Source organism: Lagopus muta, chromosome 20, assembly GCF_023343835.1.
Source record: "Lagopus muta isolate bLagMut1 chromosome 20, bLagMut1 primary, whole genome shotgun sequence".
Taxonomy (NCBI): domain Eukaryota; kingdom Metazoa; phylum Chordata; class Aves; order Galliformes; family Phasianidae; genus Lagopus; species Lagopus muta.
The window spans coordinates 866782-882022 of NC_064452.1; the positions used below are offsets into that span (position 1 = coordinate 866782).

At 37.7% G+C, this 15241-nt stretch overlaps 1 protein-coding gene across 4 annotated transcripts in view; it reads left to right on the plus strand.

Annotated features, from left to right (window-relative positions):
* The window catches only part of NF1 (neurofibromin 1), an 81156-nt gene that overhangs the window by 16319 nt on the left and 49596 nt on the right, over positions 1–15241 (plus strand). For 2 of the 4 annotated variants that reach the window (XM_048966725.1, XM_048966727.1), the window contains exons 13-30: positions 855–899; positions 2866–3000; positions 3819–3932; positions 4525–4604; positions 5965–6088; positions 7467–7610; positions 8046–8292; positions 8590–8663; positions 8809–8892; positions 9481–9921; positions 10342–10481; positions 11031–11153; positions 11524–11607; positions 12201–12317; positions 12861–13042; positions 13147–13358; positions 13913–14074; positions 15032–15135. In XM_048966725.1, the coding sequence (XP_048822682.1) occupies positions 855–899; positions 2866–3000; positions 3819–3932; positions 4525–4604; positions 5965–6088; positions 7467–7610; positions 8046–8292; positions 8590–8663; positions 8809–8892; positions 9481–9921; positions 10342–10481; positions 11031–11153; positions 11524–11607; positions 12201–12317; positions 12861–13042; positions 13147–13358; positions 13913–14074; positions 15032–15135 (2612 nt within the window). The remainder of the gene's footprint in view (positions 1–854; positions 900–2865; positions 3001–3818; positions 3933–4524; positions 4605–5964; positions 6089–7466; positions 7611–8045; positions 8293–8589; positions 8664–8808; positions 8893–9480; positions 9922–10341; positions 10482–11030; positions 11154–11523; positions 11608–12200; positions 12318–12860; positions 13043–13146; positions 13359–13912; positions 14075–15031; positions 15136–15241) is intronic. The other 2 variants (XM_048966726.1, XM_048966728.1) reach the window with 1 other exon arrangement.

Genomic DNA, 15241 nt, shown 5'->3' on the forward strand with positions numbered 1-15241 from the left:
TAGACTGGAAAGTAGAGGGGGGAAGAACATTACAATCCAAAAAGCAACAGAGAGCCATACATGCTCTGTAAACTTTCCAGGTTATGGTGTATTGACTAGCTGTTCCTATGCTGTAGTGACACATGCTTCTCCAGGTTTTTTTTCGTGCTGCTTTTAAACTGGCAACATAGAAGTAACTGTCCTCCGTGGCTAACCATTCATTTTAAGTGTTCTTGCTGTGTGAATAGCTAGATAATATATCCAGTTCTGTTTAATCTGAAAAATGGAAGCATTCTGTATGTGAGGTTAATTTCTGAAAACTGGAATGCTTTTCCATGATTAGCACGATTATTACACTATTACCTCCTTTTATTTGTCTTGCTTGCTTTCTGATAGCAAGTTGACTGGTCTTGGTGACAGCATCAATGATAAAGATCTTTCAACATTGTGAAATGAAGTCAGTATTCTCGGTTGTCTTAGAAATCTTGAGTAAATTCAGATTTGTGGTTCGTCCAGATTTATTCAGTAAGTTCACACGCAACCGCATTTCCTTCTGATCTTTCTGTGTAGGACTCTGGATGTGTCACGTTAGCTCACTGATGTTCTGTATTGTCACAGTGTGTTGGATGTTTGTTTTTAGAAGAGCTAAAATTATGCATGAAAATACTACCGTTGGGCTTGTCATATGAAAGAAAAACAGTCAAAATGCCTTTAGTTGAAAGCTATAACTTGTTTAACTTGCTTTTTACATGTGTATGTTCATCTGTTGAGAAAATAGCAGGGGTGTTGTAGTGTCAACTCTGACATTGATTGGTGGTGCTTTGTCTTCTGCTTCTTATTTTCTATTCTTATTGGCTGCTGTCGCTCATGGTCAGATGCCAACCAGTCACTGTTTTGCATGGCAGTGGGCCTCTGTTGCTGTAAGTATGACCCATCGTAACTACCGCAGAAAAGCCTTTCGTTGCCCTGACTTTTCTGTGCATAGTTACTGCTGCAGTCACATCACTTCACTCGGACACAGAAGGTGGCTTTGCGTGGAGCACAGAACTGGAGGAGACTGCTTCTGCTGGTCTGGCAGTTGCAATGTCATCCCTTATACAAACTTGTTTCATTGGTAAAGGCTTTTTGTTGGATCTGTTCTGTTCTTTCTGCCCTCTACATTTCCATCACAACACTCTTCCAGAATCTCCCAGCTCTGTGATTAGAACTGTTTTCTAATTTCCAGCCTAAACTTATTTATGTGTAACTTTATCCCCATGTATTCTTGTTCACTGTTGTCTGCTAGCTTCAAACTGGTGTTGATCCCCCGATGCCTGTGCAGACAGCAGTCGTGTCCCCCTGCCTTTAGCTTTGACAGTGTGAAGTAAATAAACACTTCATAGAAGCTGATCAGCTTCTTTTGCCAAGTGTCTGTTCTCCCTTACTGCAGCAAACTAAGCAAACTAATGCAGTTAACAGCATTAGTTAGCTCTACTAGCATAGTATCAATTTCTTAATCAGATACTTTGTGTGGTAGATTTTATTCTATTTTCATATATATTCACTGGCCAGCAAAGTGGTGTGAGCTTTGAGCATTTCTGGAAGAATTGCATTCTACAATATTGTATATATACTTCACTTCACTTGAGGATGATTTTGAGCTGGTTTATTTTGCGTTCAAAATTAAAACTTGTTTTTTGTCTTCACTAAGCTTGTTACTGTTTGAGATTTTATCAAATAATAAATTAGATAATTAAAAAGCTGAGTTTCTAAAGTGTTCTGTCCTGTGCTGAATATCCACAGCCTTTTTTTGTGCAGTTTACTCCCGACTATTTTGGTAGCAGTAGGCAAAAATATTAGCTTAGTCCCTGGTGATGGAGTTTACAATTAATGAAAATATAAATTCTGTATGTTTTCTGGAGAGAGATAAAAATCTGTGTTTGAGCATCCTGGGGTCCAGTAAATGCAATATATCTCGTATTTTTTTTAATACACATAGAGAGATAAATGAGTGTTTTTCACAGACACCAGCATTTGTCCAGATTATATCTGTTAAGGTGAAGATGCTGCAGTAGTTTGCTGTGCAACAAGAAGTGTTGTGCGTGCTGTGGGGTCGAAGCTTGTTCTCAGTTTTGGAAATCCTTATGTTGAGTGACATCCATATGCACTGACTGCACAGCCAGCACTGTGTGACTGTTAGTGAGGTGTGTTGGTCATGCTGGGTTCTGTTGTGAATGGCAATGCTGGAACATGCTGCCATTCACAGTGGAGTCGAGTCAGAATTCCTTATACAAACTGATGCTGATACAAACTTTATAATGCCCTCCATTTCAGATGAGGGTGTTGAGTGGTGCAGGGACAATTCCTGGTTTTTCAAACGGAACTAGCATTTTTTAATGTAAAGATGCACTGTGTGCTTTGAGAACTGAAAGGCACTCTCTTTTCAGACGTCACATAGATGAAAATGCCTTAATCCATACTGTAACTATGACAAAATAGTGTGTGTTGCCTTTGGAAAATAAAAATTCCCTACCCTCTCATGTATTCAGGTTTACTTGTGATCTTTTTTTCCTCTCAGAACAGCTGAAATAGCTCTAAATTTTTATTATTTCTTCTACACGTTTTATTTGTATAGTTTGTCTTATCCAGAGCTTTTCTTATGTCCACCTGCAGCTCACTAAAATATTTATTAAGTAAACTTTACAGATGTAATAGTGATAGCATACGCATATTTAACGGGGAATTTTTAAGCAGAAGTCCATGCAACTGTACTTGAGTGAATTGAATGTACTTTTTAACTCTTTCATGAGTCATAGATAATGTAAACAATAATGCTTCATAAGTTGTTTAGTTGCAACTTCTACATATAGTTCCTTGCTGACTATAACTGCTTTTTCCTCCTGTCAGAGTCTTACGTTTAAAGAGAAAATGACAAGCCTTAAATTTAAAGAAAAGCCTACTGACTTGGAAACCAAAAGCTACAAGTTCCTGCTCTTATCCTTGGTAAAACTGATCCATGCTGATCCAAAGCTTTTGCTGTGTGTAAGTATATTGAATATTTCATTCAAATACTAGAATTTCATTTTGAAGTTCCTAAATGAATAAAAATTAGAAATATGCCCATGACATCTAGGATACTTCCCTGTTCATTCTTTTCATCTGAACTGTCAAAGCAAAAAGACAACAAGAAAAATGAAGCATCTTACAGAACCAGAGGGGAACACAATGAAAGGGAACATACAGCTGTGTAACTGAAGGGAGAAAGAAGGGATTACAGTCCTTGTTTCAGTGACCAGAAAAATGGATGCTTTCTTAGTTCCTTACAGCTTTCAGTTACTGTTGTCTGTGGTGTTGAGTAAAAGGAGGATTAGGGCAAGCATTCTTTAAAATAGATATGTAAAATTGCTAAAGATTCACTCTGATGTGAAAGAGAACCGTAACTTAATAAGCCTCATGTTTGAAAGTGCTTTCATGTGAATTCATGTCAGAATGAATGTTCTGTTCTTTACAGTATTACTCTGTGACTAAATCTCATACATCAAATCTGAAATATCAGAAGTAAACTGAGTATTGATCAAAAGTCTGCACGTGGAGGGTGTGGGAATGCAGTGCTGCCAAAAGTAGGGTAGTATGAGCATCTAACCAGTGCGCTAAACATTTTCCTTCTGTCTGGTCTGTTTGTTTAATTTAAATAGATTCTATTATGTCAGAGATATAATATGGGGTGTCATCGCTGCTGCGCAATTAAATATGTGGAAATCCTCTAGTTTAGTTACAGAAATTACTGTTTATCACTCAGTAGCATGGTCAGTCATTGACAAGCTTTGCTTCTTAAACTTGCTTTCATTTTCGCTATTTAGAATCCAAGGAAGCAAGGGCCTGAGACACAAGGCAGCACTGCTGAATTAATTACAGGCCTTGTACAACTCGTTCCACAGTCCAGTATGCCAGATATAGCACAAGAAGCCATGGAGGTAAGAGGTGAATGTTCTCTATGCCAGATGGTTCGTACAGGCTGTGCTGGACAAACTGGGGCTTTTCTAGAAGCCCTGGTAGGTATTGATCAGCTATGCAGTTGTTTTAGAGATGTGTCTCTATTGGTCTTTTGCTAAATGTCTCCTGCATTAAAAGTTTTACAGGAGAGACCTAGAGGGAACGTTTTAAAACACAGCCATTCGGGTTGCCAGTTGGTGGCTGCCCTACACCTCCTAAGACATTTTGTTCTGCCCTGGCATTGATCGAACAGAGTTTGACAGTTCCTCTGCTCCTCTGTTGCGCTCTGCACAGCCCCATTGGGCTCGTAGGTGCTTGTCTCAGTTTTGGTGATTGTTCACAAATAAGCACTTAACAATAGATTCTGACCATTGTCTATAAAGCCTTTGGTTGTGCAGGGAATGGTTACAAAGAGGAAAGTATTTTCCTGGCCTTGGAGAAGAGCTTTAACTAAAGAAATCTTGTAGTCACCATTAGAGGCTTATGTACGTAGGACTGCTTGAACAAACATCTGCAGTAAATGTTAAAATACAAACTTATCTGAAGTGAGATGCTGTTTTGTTTTGAATTTAGGCCTTGCTAGTTCTTCACCAGTTAGACAGCATTGACTTATGGAATCCTGATGCACCTATAGAAACATTCTGGGAAATTAGGTAAGTTAACTTTTGTAAGTAAGAGGAATGGGTTTTGATTTCTCTTCTTTTTTGCAATAGCTGTGAATAGTTCAGAAAGCTGTGTAACATCAGCGTGAATTGGCACTCTGTTAAAGCATTTTTCTCCTGACAAAGCTGCCTTATGCAATTTGAATTCTAACAAAAATATCCACAAGTGTTTTGCAGGCTTTCTTAACAGTTCTCTTCAGCGTGCTGTTGAGGAGTAGCAATGATTGTTGATAGAAAAAGTTAAAGGCTTTATCCCTGCATACAAGTGTTTGTTGTTTGAATTCTGTTGTATTTGTGTGGACTGAGGGAGGATAATGCTAAGCAATTCTAGAAGTGTGCATTTACTGATCTTGACTTTGAAACCCTCACCTAAAGAAGGTAGTAGTTGACCCTGACCTGTGGTTTCCATTTGTCTTTCTTGTATGTTTAAAGAATTTTTATTGGTAAATTGTCTTGCTTTTTATAACTTCACAGCAGCTGTTGCAGTTGATTTATTGGAGAATACTAAGGTAAACAAAGTTCCAAAAAAGTCAGTTACAAAAGAGCTGAACCAAAAACTAAGGAGCCTGTAAACTCAGAATAATAAGAACTGCGTGAGCTGGCCAACTCAGCTCATTCTCTTCTCAGAAGAGAATTTGGTGATCTCTTCCAGTTTGGTGCAGGAGGTTGTTTTGGAAGGAAGCCTGAAGTCTAGGTGGTACGCTTTCACTAGCATCAGCAAATGGGCCTGCATGACTGCTAGAGGTGGCTCTAAGGGCTTATTATGGGATAGTTCTGGGGCTGAGTCCTACCTAGCTGGGTGATAACAAGCTCATTACTGCAATTTAGTAGTAGAAATGAATCTGTGGTCTGTTTGGGCTGGGGGAGGAACCCTTTAAAATTGACACTAATTTGGACCCTTTGGCAGTTTTAACAGAGAGTGTGAGGCCTGAATGGATATGAAGGAGGAACATCCCTAGATGTGTTCCTTCCAGAACAGAGTTGAGACACGTTGTCAGAGCAGTGTAGGTAAACTTGTACTGCCACTGTCTGTGCTGTATCTGTTCTGTGGATAAATGGAGGACTTCTGAATCGGTGGCCCTGGAGTGTGGACTTCTAGCAAGTACCCAGATTGCTTAACTTCGTCTAGGGAGCTGCTGAGGCCATTTGGGCGGTGGGAAGGGTCAGAGGGGATGGTGTCATTTGAAGTACACACCTATATCATATCTATTATACAAGTTAAAAGAAGGTGTTAGCTCATCTGTAGGACATTCATGCCAGTCATCTATTTCTATGTAAAATGTAGCAATAACTTTTTCAAATATTTTGTTGTTAGATGATAAAGTTAATGCTTCATTTCATTTTGCTGCAGTTCACAAATGCTTTTTTATATCTGCAAGAAATTAACCAGTCATCAGATGCTCAGCAGTACAGAAATCCTCAAGTGGCTGCGAGAGATTCTCATCTGTAGGAATAAATTCCTTCTAAAAAATAAAGTACGTAAATATCGTTTTGTCACTCCCTTTGTTAGGTTATTTTTATGATTGAAGGAGTGTTAGTGGCTACACTTGCACTTTCTGTTTTCTGATTTCCACCAAGAGAAAAATGCTTTGTCTTCTGTCATCTGTGAGACAATGCTGTGAGGCATCTGTAATTAGAACCCTTAGCTGAAGTTAGGGTGAGGATTCAGCTACATGGATTGTTTTACTTTCCCTGAAAATGGTTTTCCAAAACCTCAGTTATTTCTGAGGAGGTGATGCCTTGCACTTATTTCCCTAATACAGGGGAAATGGTCTGCAAGAGGAGAGAGAGGGGATGATGGTTATGAGAAAATGCATTTCATTGAGCTTGTGTTCAGCCTTGTCCTAGAACTCACTTCTTTCAAATACTAGGAGACTTCTTCCGAGCTGAACACACTTTGAACTCTGTACCTGCTAGAATTAAAACCAGACTTTTTTAATTGAAGGCCTACTACTGAAAATAAAGAGTTTGTTTTTTTCTGTCTGGCTTGCAAGTAGATGTATTAACATGAGAAGATGCCATGTGTGATATGTGACATGCTTAAATGTCCATTGTACCAAGAGCATTTTTGTCTTTAAATGATCTTCTTTCTCTTTTCAACATTGGTAGCTGTTACTGATGGAGGCTTTGAGTTTGTTTTGATGCTGAGTGGTAGGCTTTTTTCTTTATCTTCAACATAATGTACATTTGTAAAATATCTCATACTGCAGCTCAGGACTACGGGCATTCTGGCTTTTTATGAATTTGGGAAGACGTTTGTATTTTGCCTTGAAGTAGGAATCAGCTGTCCTTGAGACACAGAGTTGCTTAGGATTGTAATCCTGCTTTCAGTAGAGAAGAACTTAGTTGTTAGAAATCTCTTCCCTCGTAATGCTCAGAGGATGATTATTAATATCAGGATAAGAAAAAGATAATAATTGTTTCCAGAGCTCTGCTTCATGCTCTTGGTTTTTACTTTTTATGTTAAAATATCAAGTGTATTGAGAATTATAGTGCTGCTGAGCTTGGCTTCTTTAGACTGAATTACATTTAAACTATAATTATGCTGGTATGTGTTCTGTGGAGTAAAACCAAGAAACCTATTGGGATTTCAAGGGAGAAGGCATAATGTGCTTGCTTCAAGGTGATGCATTTTGAAGATGGTTCTCAAAATACTTTGTTTTCTTAAGGGAAAGCATCATTCTAAGATACTGTTTATGTGGGTGTATTTATGAGGCCCTCTTAGAGCACCAGTGTGAAAGATACATTGTAAATTCTGAGGAGCTTTTCCCCTTGATAAGGTAGAGCCATGTCCTGAATCATATTGTTTTAAAAGATAAGGTGGTTTATTATTTTTCTTTCTTTTCTTCATAGCAATCAGACAGAACTTCCTGTCACTTCCTCTTCCTGTATGATGTCTCTGGAGGTGGAACCAGTCAGATGTCTCTTGACCATGAAGAGATGATGCGCTGTGCTCCTGGAGCCACCCTCAGGAAAGGGAAAGGAAATTCTTCCATGGTGAGTAACATAAACCTGAAATCTCACCTTTTGAACTATTGTGTGCAGTTGGAATGTACTGCAAAAAATCAAAATATCAAACATTTCAGTAAGGTATGCCATTGGGCAGACAAGGTTTTCTGATCTACTCTTCAGCTGCAGGAAAAAGTGAAATGATATTTTGAATATCTTCTATGAGCAAAAAAAATTGTTTATTGGCACATAATTTTCTAGCATCAGTGGGACTTCCATAAGTACATGAAGGTAGTCATGAAGGTAGTTTCTTGCCACTTTGTTTATGCAGTGTCATGTACAATAGAGTTCTGATCTCGGTTAGGACTGTTTATTCTCCTGGAATAAAAGCAAATTTGAGAAGGATCTTGGATAAAGTTAAATTGTAGGAGAACTGTCATATTCCTAAGCAATATTACCAAATTTGGAATTTTGTTTCCCAAGGAAAGTACAGCAGGATGCAGTGGAACACCTATTTGTCGCCAGGCCCAAACAAAATTGGAAGTCGCCTTATACATGTTTTTGTGGAGTCCGGATATTGAGGCAGTCCTTGTTGCAATGTCCTGTTTCCGTCACCTCTGTGAGGAAGCAGATATCAGATGTGGAGTGGATGAAGTTTCAGTTCATAATTTTTTGCCAAACTACAACACTTTCATGGAGTTTGCATCTGTTAGCAATATGATGTCAACAGGTAGGAATGATGAATCTGATAAATATCTTTGCCCCTGGGTAATAAGACTGTTGGGATTGAAATTCTTTGAATAAGATTCTTGATTCAAGTGTAACTCTTGCTTTCATTGAAATAGGTGGAACAAAATGGGAATTTGGGTGTCTGTGATGATGTGAAAGTGTGACAGGGAGAACCTTTTTTGAAACACTTTAAGGGGTTATGTTCCTCTTGCTAATTTAAAAATTACTTTCAAAGATCTCATATTTGATGCAGGTCGCTTTTCAAAAACCTGTTTGATAAATATTATGTTCTTTGTAGGGAGAGCAGCTCTTCAGAAAAGAGTGATGGCTTTATTAAGACGTATTGAACATCCAACTGCAGGGAACACAGAGGTAAACTTTATTATAAACTTATATACATATCTGTTGGTTTCTTGTTTTTTTGTTGTTGTTGGTTGATATGGTTTGGTTTTTTTGAACACAGAAAAGACTTGTTTCAAGTCATTTTGAAGTTAAATCTTGATATGTCTTATTTTAGGCTTGGGAGGATACACATGCAAAATGGGAACAAGCTACAAAACTAATCCTTAACTATCCGAAGACCAAAATGGAAGATGGGCAGGTGACTATGATTTTTCCATAGGTTCAACACTTAGAAATTCAAAGTAAATATTTAAATTTATGTATTTTAAGGAATTTATCTTTAACTTAGGCAGCTAGTTCTGTAGAAGGATGTGAGTTCCATGACAGTATTCCAGAAATCAGTCCTCTGTGCCCACTGATGAGAGAAATAATTTTACTTAAATTGTAAGACAGATGGAGTCTAAACTTATAAAGTGAAAAGAATACTCTGGAATACTACCAGAGAAATTGTGCAGTCCTTTCCACTGAAAGGTTGTGTTGTTTTTTTTTAAAGGGAAACAAAAAGCTGCTGGCAGTCATCACTTAAATATGCTCTATCCTGGTATTGAGCAGGGAGTTACAACCCGCTTTGGGCCACTTCTAGCCTTGTTTTTTCAACTTCTTCAAAAGTAGTTCCCCTGGATAGATTTCTTTTACGGCCAAAACAAACTGCAAAAGGCAAATCTTAAAAAATTGTTGAGACTGGAATTTTAAATGGCAGGATTCGATATGGAATGCTTTCAAATTCTGATCTCTCTGTTATTTTTGCTTAATTGAAGAGACTTCATCTCGAGTTGTTCTTTTTCAGGTTACTGAGAGTCTTCATAAGACAATTGTGAAGAGGCGAATGTCGCATGTTAGTGGGGGAGGCTCCATAGACTTGTCTGACACAGATTCTCTTCAGGAATGGATCAACATGACGGGATTCCTCTGTGCCCTCGGAGGAGTGTGCCTGCAGCATCGTAGCAATGCAGGATTAGCAACCTACAGTCCACCCATGGGCCCAGTCAATGAGCGTAAGGGCTCCATGATATCTATGGTATCCACTGAGGGAAATGCAGAGACTCCTGTTAGCAAATTCATAGATCGATTATTGACTCTGATGGTCTGTAACCATGAGAAGGTGGGACTGCAAATACGGACTAATATTAAAGATCTGGTGGGTTTGGAGTTGAGTCCAGCACTTTATCCAATGCTATTTAACAAATTGAAGAATACCATCAGCAAGTTTTTTGATTCTCAAGGACAGGTAAAGTGTTTCCTTCGCATTTGTATCTTAATAAAAAGCATCAGTCTTGTCTTTCACATTGGTAATTGAAATGAGGTGTCAGTTCGTGGTTTGTACAAAAGATCTGCTAATGTTGTGACTGAGAGCATGCTGCTGTAATTTTTGTATTTGATTCCAAGTTGTATTTAGCATAAAGTTATTAAAAATATTTTTGAGTTCTTAGTAAAGTCTTAACAGAACCTGTGAGAATGTTCTCAGAATCTCTAAGATTGGTTAGTGTTAACCTGTTTTAATAATGACATACAGTAACGTTCTTTTGCTCAAGTGATAATTGAAAAATGCTTGTCTGTTAGATTTTGAAATTCTGCAGTATATTTGATAAACAGCTGCCCCCCTTTTTTTTCCTGTCCATAATTAAGACCAGAAACTTTCTTCCTGTAGGTTTTGTTAACTGAGACCAACACACAATTTGTAGAACAAACCATTGCTATAATGAAGAACTTGCTTGACAATCATACAGAAGGGAGCTCAGAACATCTTGGACAAGCTAGTATTGAGACAATGATGCTAAACCTGGTTAGGTAAGAAACCTTCTTGCCTTTCCCATACAAAGTAATGTGTTTACGGAGGAAAATTAGACTCTTTTAGTTCATACCTTTGCTTGCATCCATCAAGGAAGTTGACTGCGGTCCCCTTTCTTAGGGTCCTAAAAGGTTCACTAATCATGGAGACTGGTTATACCGTAGTGTTAAGTGAACTGACGGAAGGTGACTTTTTTGTTTATCAGAACCAACCATTCTATAGCTCACCTCCTTTCCTGGAAGTATTCCTTCATTCTTTTATATGCAGTTGTGTCAGTGGTTGGCAGTCAGCTGATGGGCAGGTTTCTGTTCAGTTTTGTACTGATAGGAAACTTTTTGACCAGAAGAAATTTGATACCCATCTTTAGCTGATATATAAAGGTTGGTTTCCTCACTTGGCAAAAAGATTGGCCCAAACACTTGCTGATCTCTTATGCAGGTCCATTGCATGTAGGTTTTGAGATGAAGCTGAAAAGATGTATGAGATGTGTGGGTCGTTTTTTATGCACCATGAAGTATCTGCTTCATCTTTTTGCCATTTGTCCCCAGGTATGTGCGTGTGCTTGGGAACTTGGTACATGCGATTCAAATAAAAACTAAGCTCTGTCAGTTGGTGGAAGTAATGATGGAGCGGAGGGATGACCTTTCATTCTGCCAAGAAATGAAATTTAGGTGAGTAAAGTATTTAGGAAAGAGTAAACATGTTCAGGTGTCATTCTGTTCTGCTATGTGTGTGTTTGTGTAAAAAACCAACGCTTTTTCATAACAGTCCTTGTCCTCAAATTAATAATTTAGAATCTGGTGCTACGTTAAATTCTTGTTTTGATTTTGGGGATGCTAAATGTGTGTTTAAAAAAACAAAAGAAATCTGCACGTGATGCTGGATGGGGTATTTGTTGGTCCACTAAAATGTCGCTGTGTGATGATTCAAATAGGAATTTGTAATAATTCAGAGGAGGTAAACGGTAGTGAGTGTGATTGAGGAAACAGATTGTTGTTTAAAAACCAAAAGCTAACAATTTTGTATGTGTATATTTTACAGGAACAAAATGGTGGAATATTTGACAGACTGGGTTATGGGAACATCTAATCAAGCAACAGATGAAGATGTGAAGTGTTTGACAAGGTATGGAAGGATGCTGTTTTGCTGTTTCTGAAATGCTGATGGTGTTTTTGGTGACATTTGATATACATGGATCCGCTGGACCGTGTGGAATTTCTTTAGTGCTTGTAATTTTAAGGAAAATGCCAAAAATGAAACTTAATTTTTTGATGGGCAGCAACAGGATAATATTTAGTGCATAGCATTCACTGGCATGGCTCCTGAGGGCTCTTTCAAAGTGTTCCAATTTCTGTTCAATTCTCCTTAATACAATTTCTGATTTAGCATTAGGATTGTTAGTTTTAATTTATGAAGTTAGTTTGTCCTATGATACATTATAAAGTCATAAAAAATTAGTGTTAAATGTTTTTAGTGACATACTTGCTTTTCAGTTGTTGTCCTTTAATAATGTGTTGCTTGAACCTGTTCTGCATTATGTGGTTGCATTTTCCTGCTGGACAGAATGCAGACCTTATTCTGGTAGACTTTTCAGCTCAATTAGGTGCGTAAGTGGAAGACTTGGTGCATGAAGAGAAATCTTCAGGTGGGAGCAGAGACCAATCCTGCTGAAATCTGAAATGATTCACAGCTCTTTTTTTTTTTTTTTTCTTTCCCAGAGATTTGGACCAAGCAAGTATGGAAGCAGTGGTCTCTCTTCTTGCTGGGCTTCCATTACAGCCTGAAGAAGGAGATGGTGTTGAGTTGATGGAAGCCAAATCTCAGTTATTTCTTAAGTAAATAGTGACTTCTAACTATTTTTATTATACAGTGGCTCCAAGTACATGCACCATATAATTTTTTTTTACTACAAACTAAGTTTTTTTTCTTCTAGCTGAATAAATTTAGTTGTCCAAAGTTACCTCATACATTCACCATTTTACCCATCTGTCTCCTATGTTAATGGAAACATATTTGTTTAGAAAACAATTATTAGGTTTGGTTTTGTTTCCCCTTAACGTAGATATATCTTTAACTCATGGGAGAGGGATTAACTGGGTTTGAAATTGCATTTAGCTGTGAAGGTGCACCTGTGAAATTCAGTTTCTTGATCTGAGGAATTTGTGTATGTGTTTCTTGGGCATTGCCTTCCTATTGTTTCAACATATTCTTAGACAATTCAGTACTACAAAAAAAGATTATTTGGGGCATGCACGGGATTCTTTTTTGAAGGCTTATCGTTTATTCGTTTTTGTGTGCAAATCTTCATAGTGTTGCCTTCATATAGTGTTGCCTTCATATAATCTTTCAATGATCCGAATCGTTCTCTTTTCCTTTAGGTATTTCACACTGTTTATGAACCTTCTGAATGACTGTAGTGAAGTTGAAGATGAAAGTGCTCAAACAGGTGGCAGGAAACGTGGGATGTCCCGAAGACTGGCTTCGCTCCGGCACTGCACTGTTCTCGCCATGTCAAACTTACTCAATGCAAATGTGGACAGTGGCCTTATGCATTCAATAGGTAATGTAGTTGGAGAAAACCCTGTGATTATGTATTCCATTTATTTTTACATGATTTTTAGTCACTTTATTGGATTATTATTATTTATTTTTTTTTTAAATGAGGCTTGGGCTATCATAAAGACCTCCAGACAAGAGCTACGTTTATGGAAGTCCTCACCAAAATTCTACAGCAGGGAACAGAATTTGATACGTTAGCAGAAACAGTGCTGGCAGATCGGTTTGAGAGGCTGGTGGAGTTGGTTACGATGATGGGTGATCAGGGAGAGCTTCCTATTGCTATGGCTTTAGCGAACGTGGTGCCTTGTTCTCAGTGGGTGAGTTGATTCATGTATTTTATTTCCTATATTTTTTGAAAATAACAAGACTTGAAATAATTAGTGCAAACACTTTTGAAGTGTAACAGGGCCCACCAAAGTGAGATTAGACCTCTGTTTTGTAATAGTTAGCTTTTCTGAGTATATTCTGAAAAAATGTATTCAGTTTTAAGAGATCTTAATTACAAACAAGAGTTTTATTTTGAATTTTAGTTGATGTCTAAGTAACTTTATATGCAGTTATTATGTATTTGTTTTCATTGATGTTACTTGTTACAGGTTGTGTGCTGTAATGCAGAAGAACAAAACTCTATTTGCTCCTCTGTGGAGATTTTAGCAAGATTAATTGGTCCTTGTTATACAGCTTATCTATCTGGACCTTCTGAAATTGCATGAGGAGTTACAATGGAAGAGATTTTTACACAGTAGCATAGGGAAGATTAAAGAAAGGGTTGTCTGTGCTTAACTGGATGTTTACATGCAAATAGCAAATTTAAAGCATTCGTACAAGCTGTAACTGGGTGCTCAGATGAATGTTGCCTTGATTCTTTCAGGATGAGCTAGCTCGTGTTCTGGTCACACTCTTTGATTCCCGGCACTTGCTCTACCAGCTACTTTGGAACATGTTTTCAAAGGAGGTTGAGCTAGCAGATTCCATGCAGACACTCTTCCGAGGAAACAGCTTAGCTAGTAAAATAATGACTTTTTGTTTTAAGGTACGTTGTCTAACCTTTCTTTCTGCTGCAAATCACGTCAACAACAGGAACGGTTTAGTAATACAAAAATACAAAGCTAACCACCTACGGTGTCAAGCATTTGAGAAAATGGATTTTATGGAAATACTACAAAGTTAGGATTTAAGCTCAGTTTAAATTAGTTGTACATCTTACTGACATCTCTTGAAAATTTAGGGAGTTTTGTGTTTAAGGCTTGATGAAATAATTTTTGTTGATAGAAGTAATTTTGTAGATAAAAAATACCAGTCCTTCTGGAACTAACCTTTTACCAGGACTGTTTGGCTCAACTGGTTGGACTTAAGTGTCCAGTTAGTCCCTTAGAAAGTTTCCAAAGTGAAAAATGCTTCATTTTTCTTGGTCTGTGTGCTCTGTATTGTGGAAAAATCTGACTGATTGTTTAATAAAAATGTATGTAAGATTTGTAGGCTTGAAGACAAACATTACTAGGTATTTAGAAGATCCGACTTGGTAAAAATAGCTAAATACTTGTACAGAATTCAGTTATTTTGAAGTCCTGACCTACATAATCTTCAGTTGTAAGTCTCTTAAAACTTATGTCCACCTCAGTAATATGATGACCTTTTACTTAATGGGCAATTTAAAGATGGTGAGATGAATTCAAGGCTCTTGTTTGTGCTTTCCCTTCAGTATAAAATTTGATGTACTGTACAGAGTACTGTGTTGAGTCACTGTGCTTCAAGAAAGATTCTCCTCTATTTATTATGGTTATTGAAGTGAGCTATAATTTTCTCCAAGTAGTTAAAATACTTGCAGAAGTTGACCACAACTGTGTTTTAGGAGTCTGTCTAATGCCAAAACAAATCAAGTGTTTTCAGGTTGTCATAATTCACACAGTTTTGTACTGTTCCTGTGGACTGCTATCTTAACCTGCCCACATAAGCTGTTTTGGTTTTTTTTTTTTTTTTTTTCCAACAGGTATATGGTGCTACTTATTTGCAGAAGCTTTTGGAACCTTTATTAAGAACAGTGATCACATCCTCTGAATGGCAGCACGTCAGCTTTGAGGTGGATCCTACAAGGTTTGAGATTCAAGGGGGGGAACAAATGTATTTATTTATATACTTGTCTCCCAGTCATCGTGATTCCCTTTTCATTGTTGCAGATATTTTTCTCACACGTTCATGC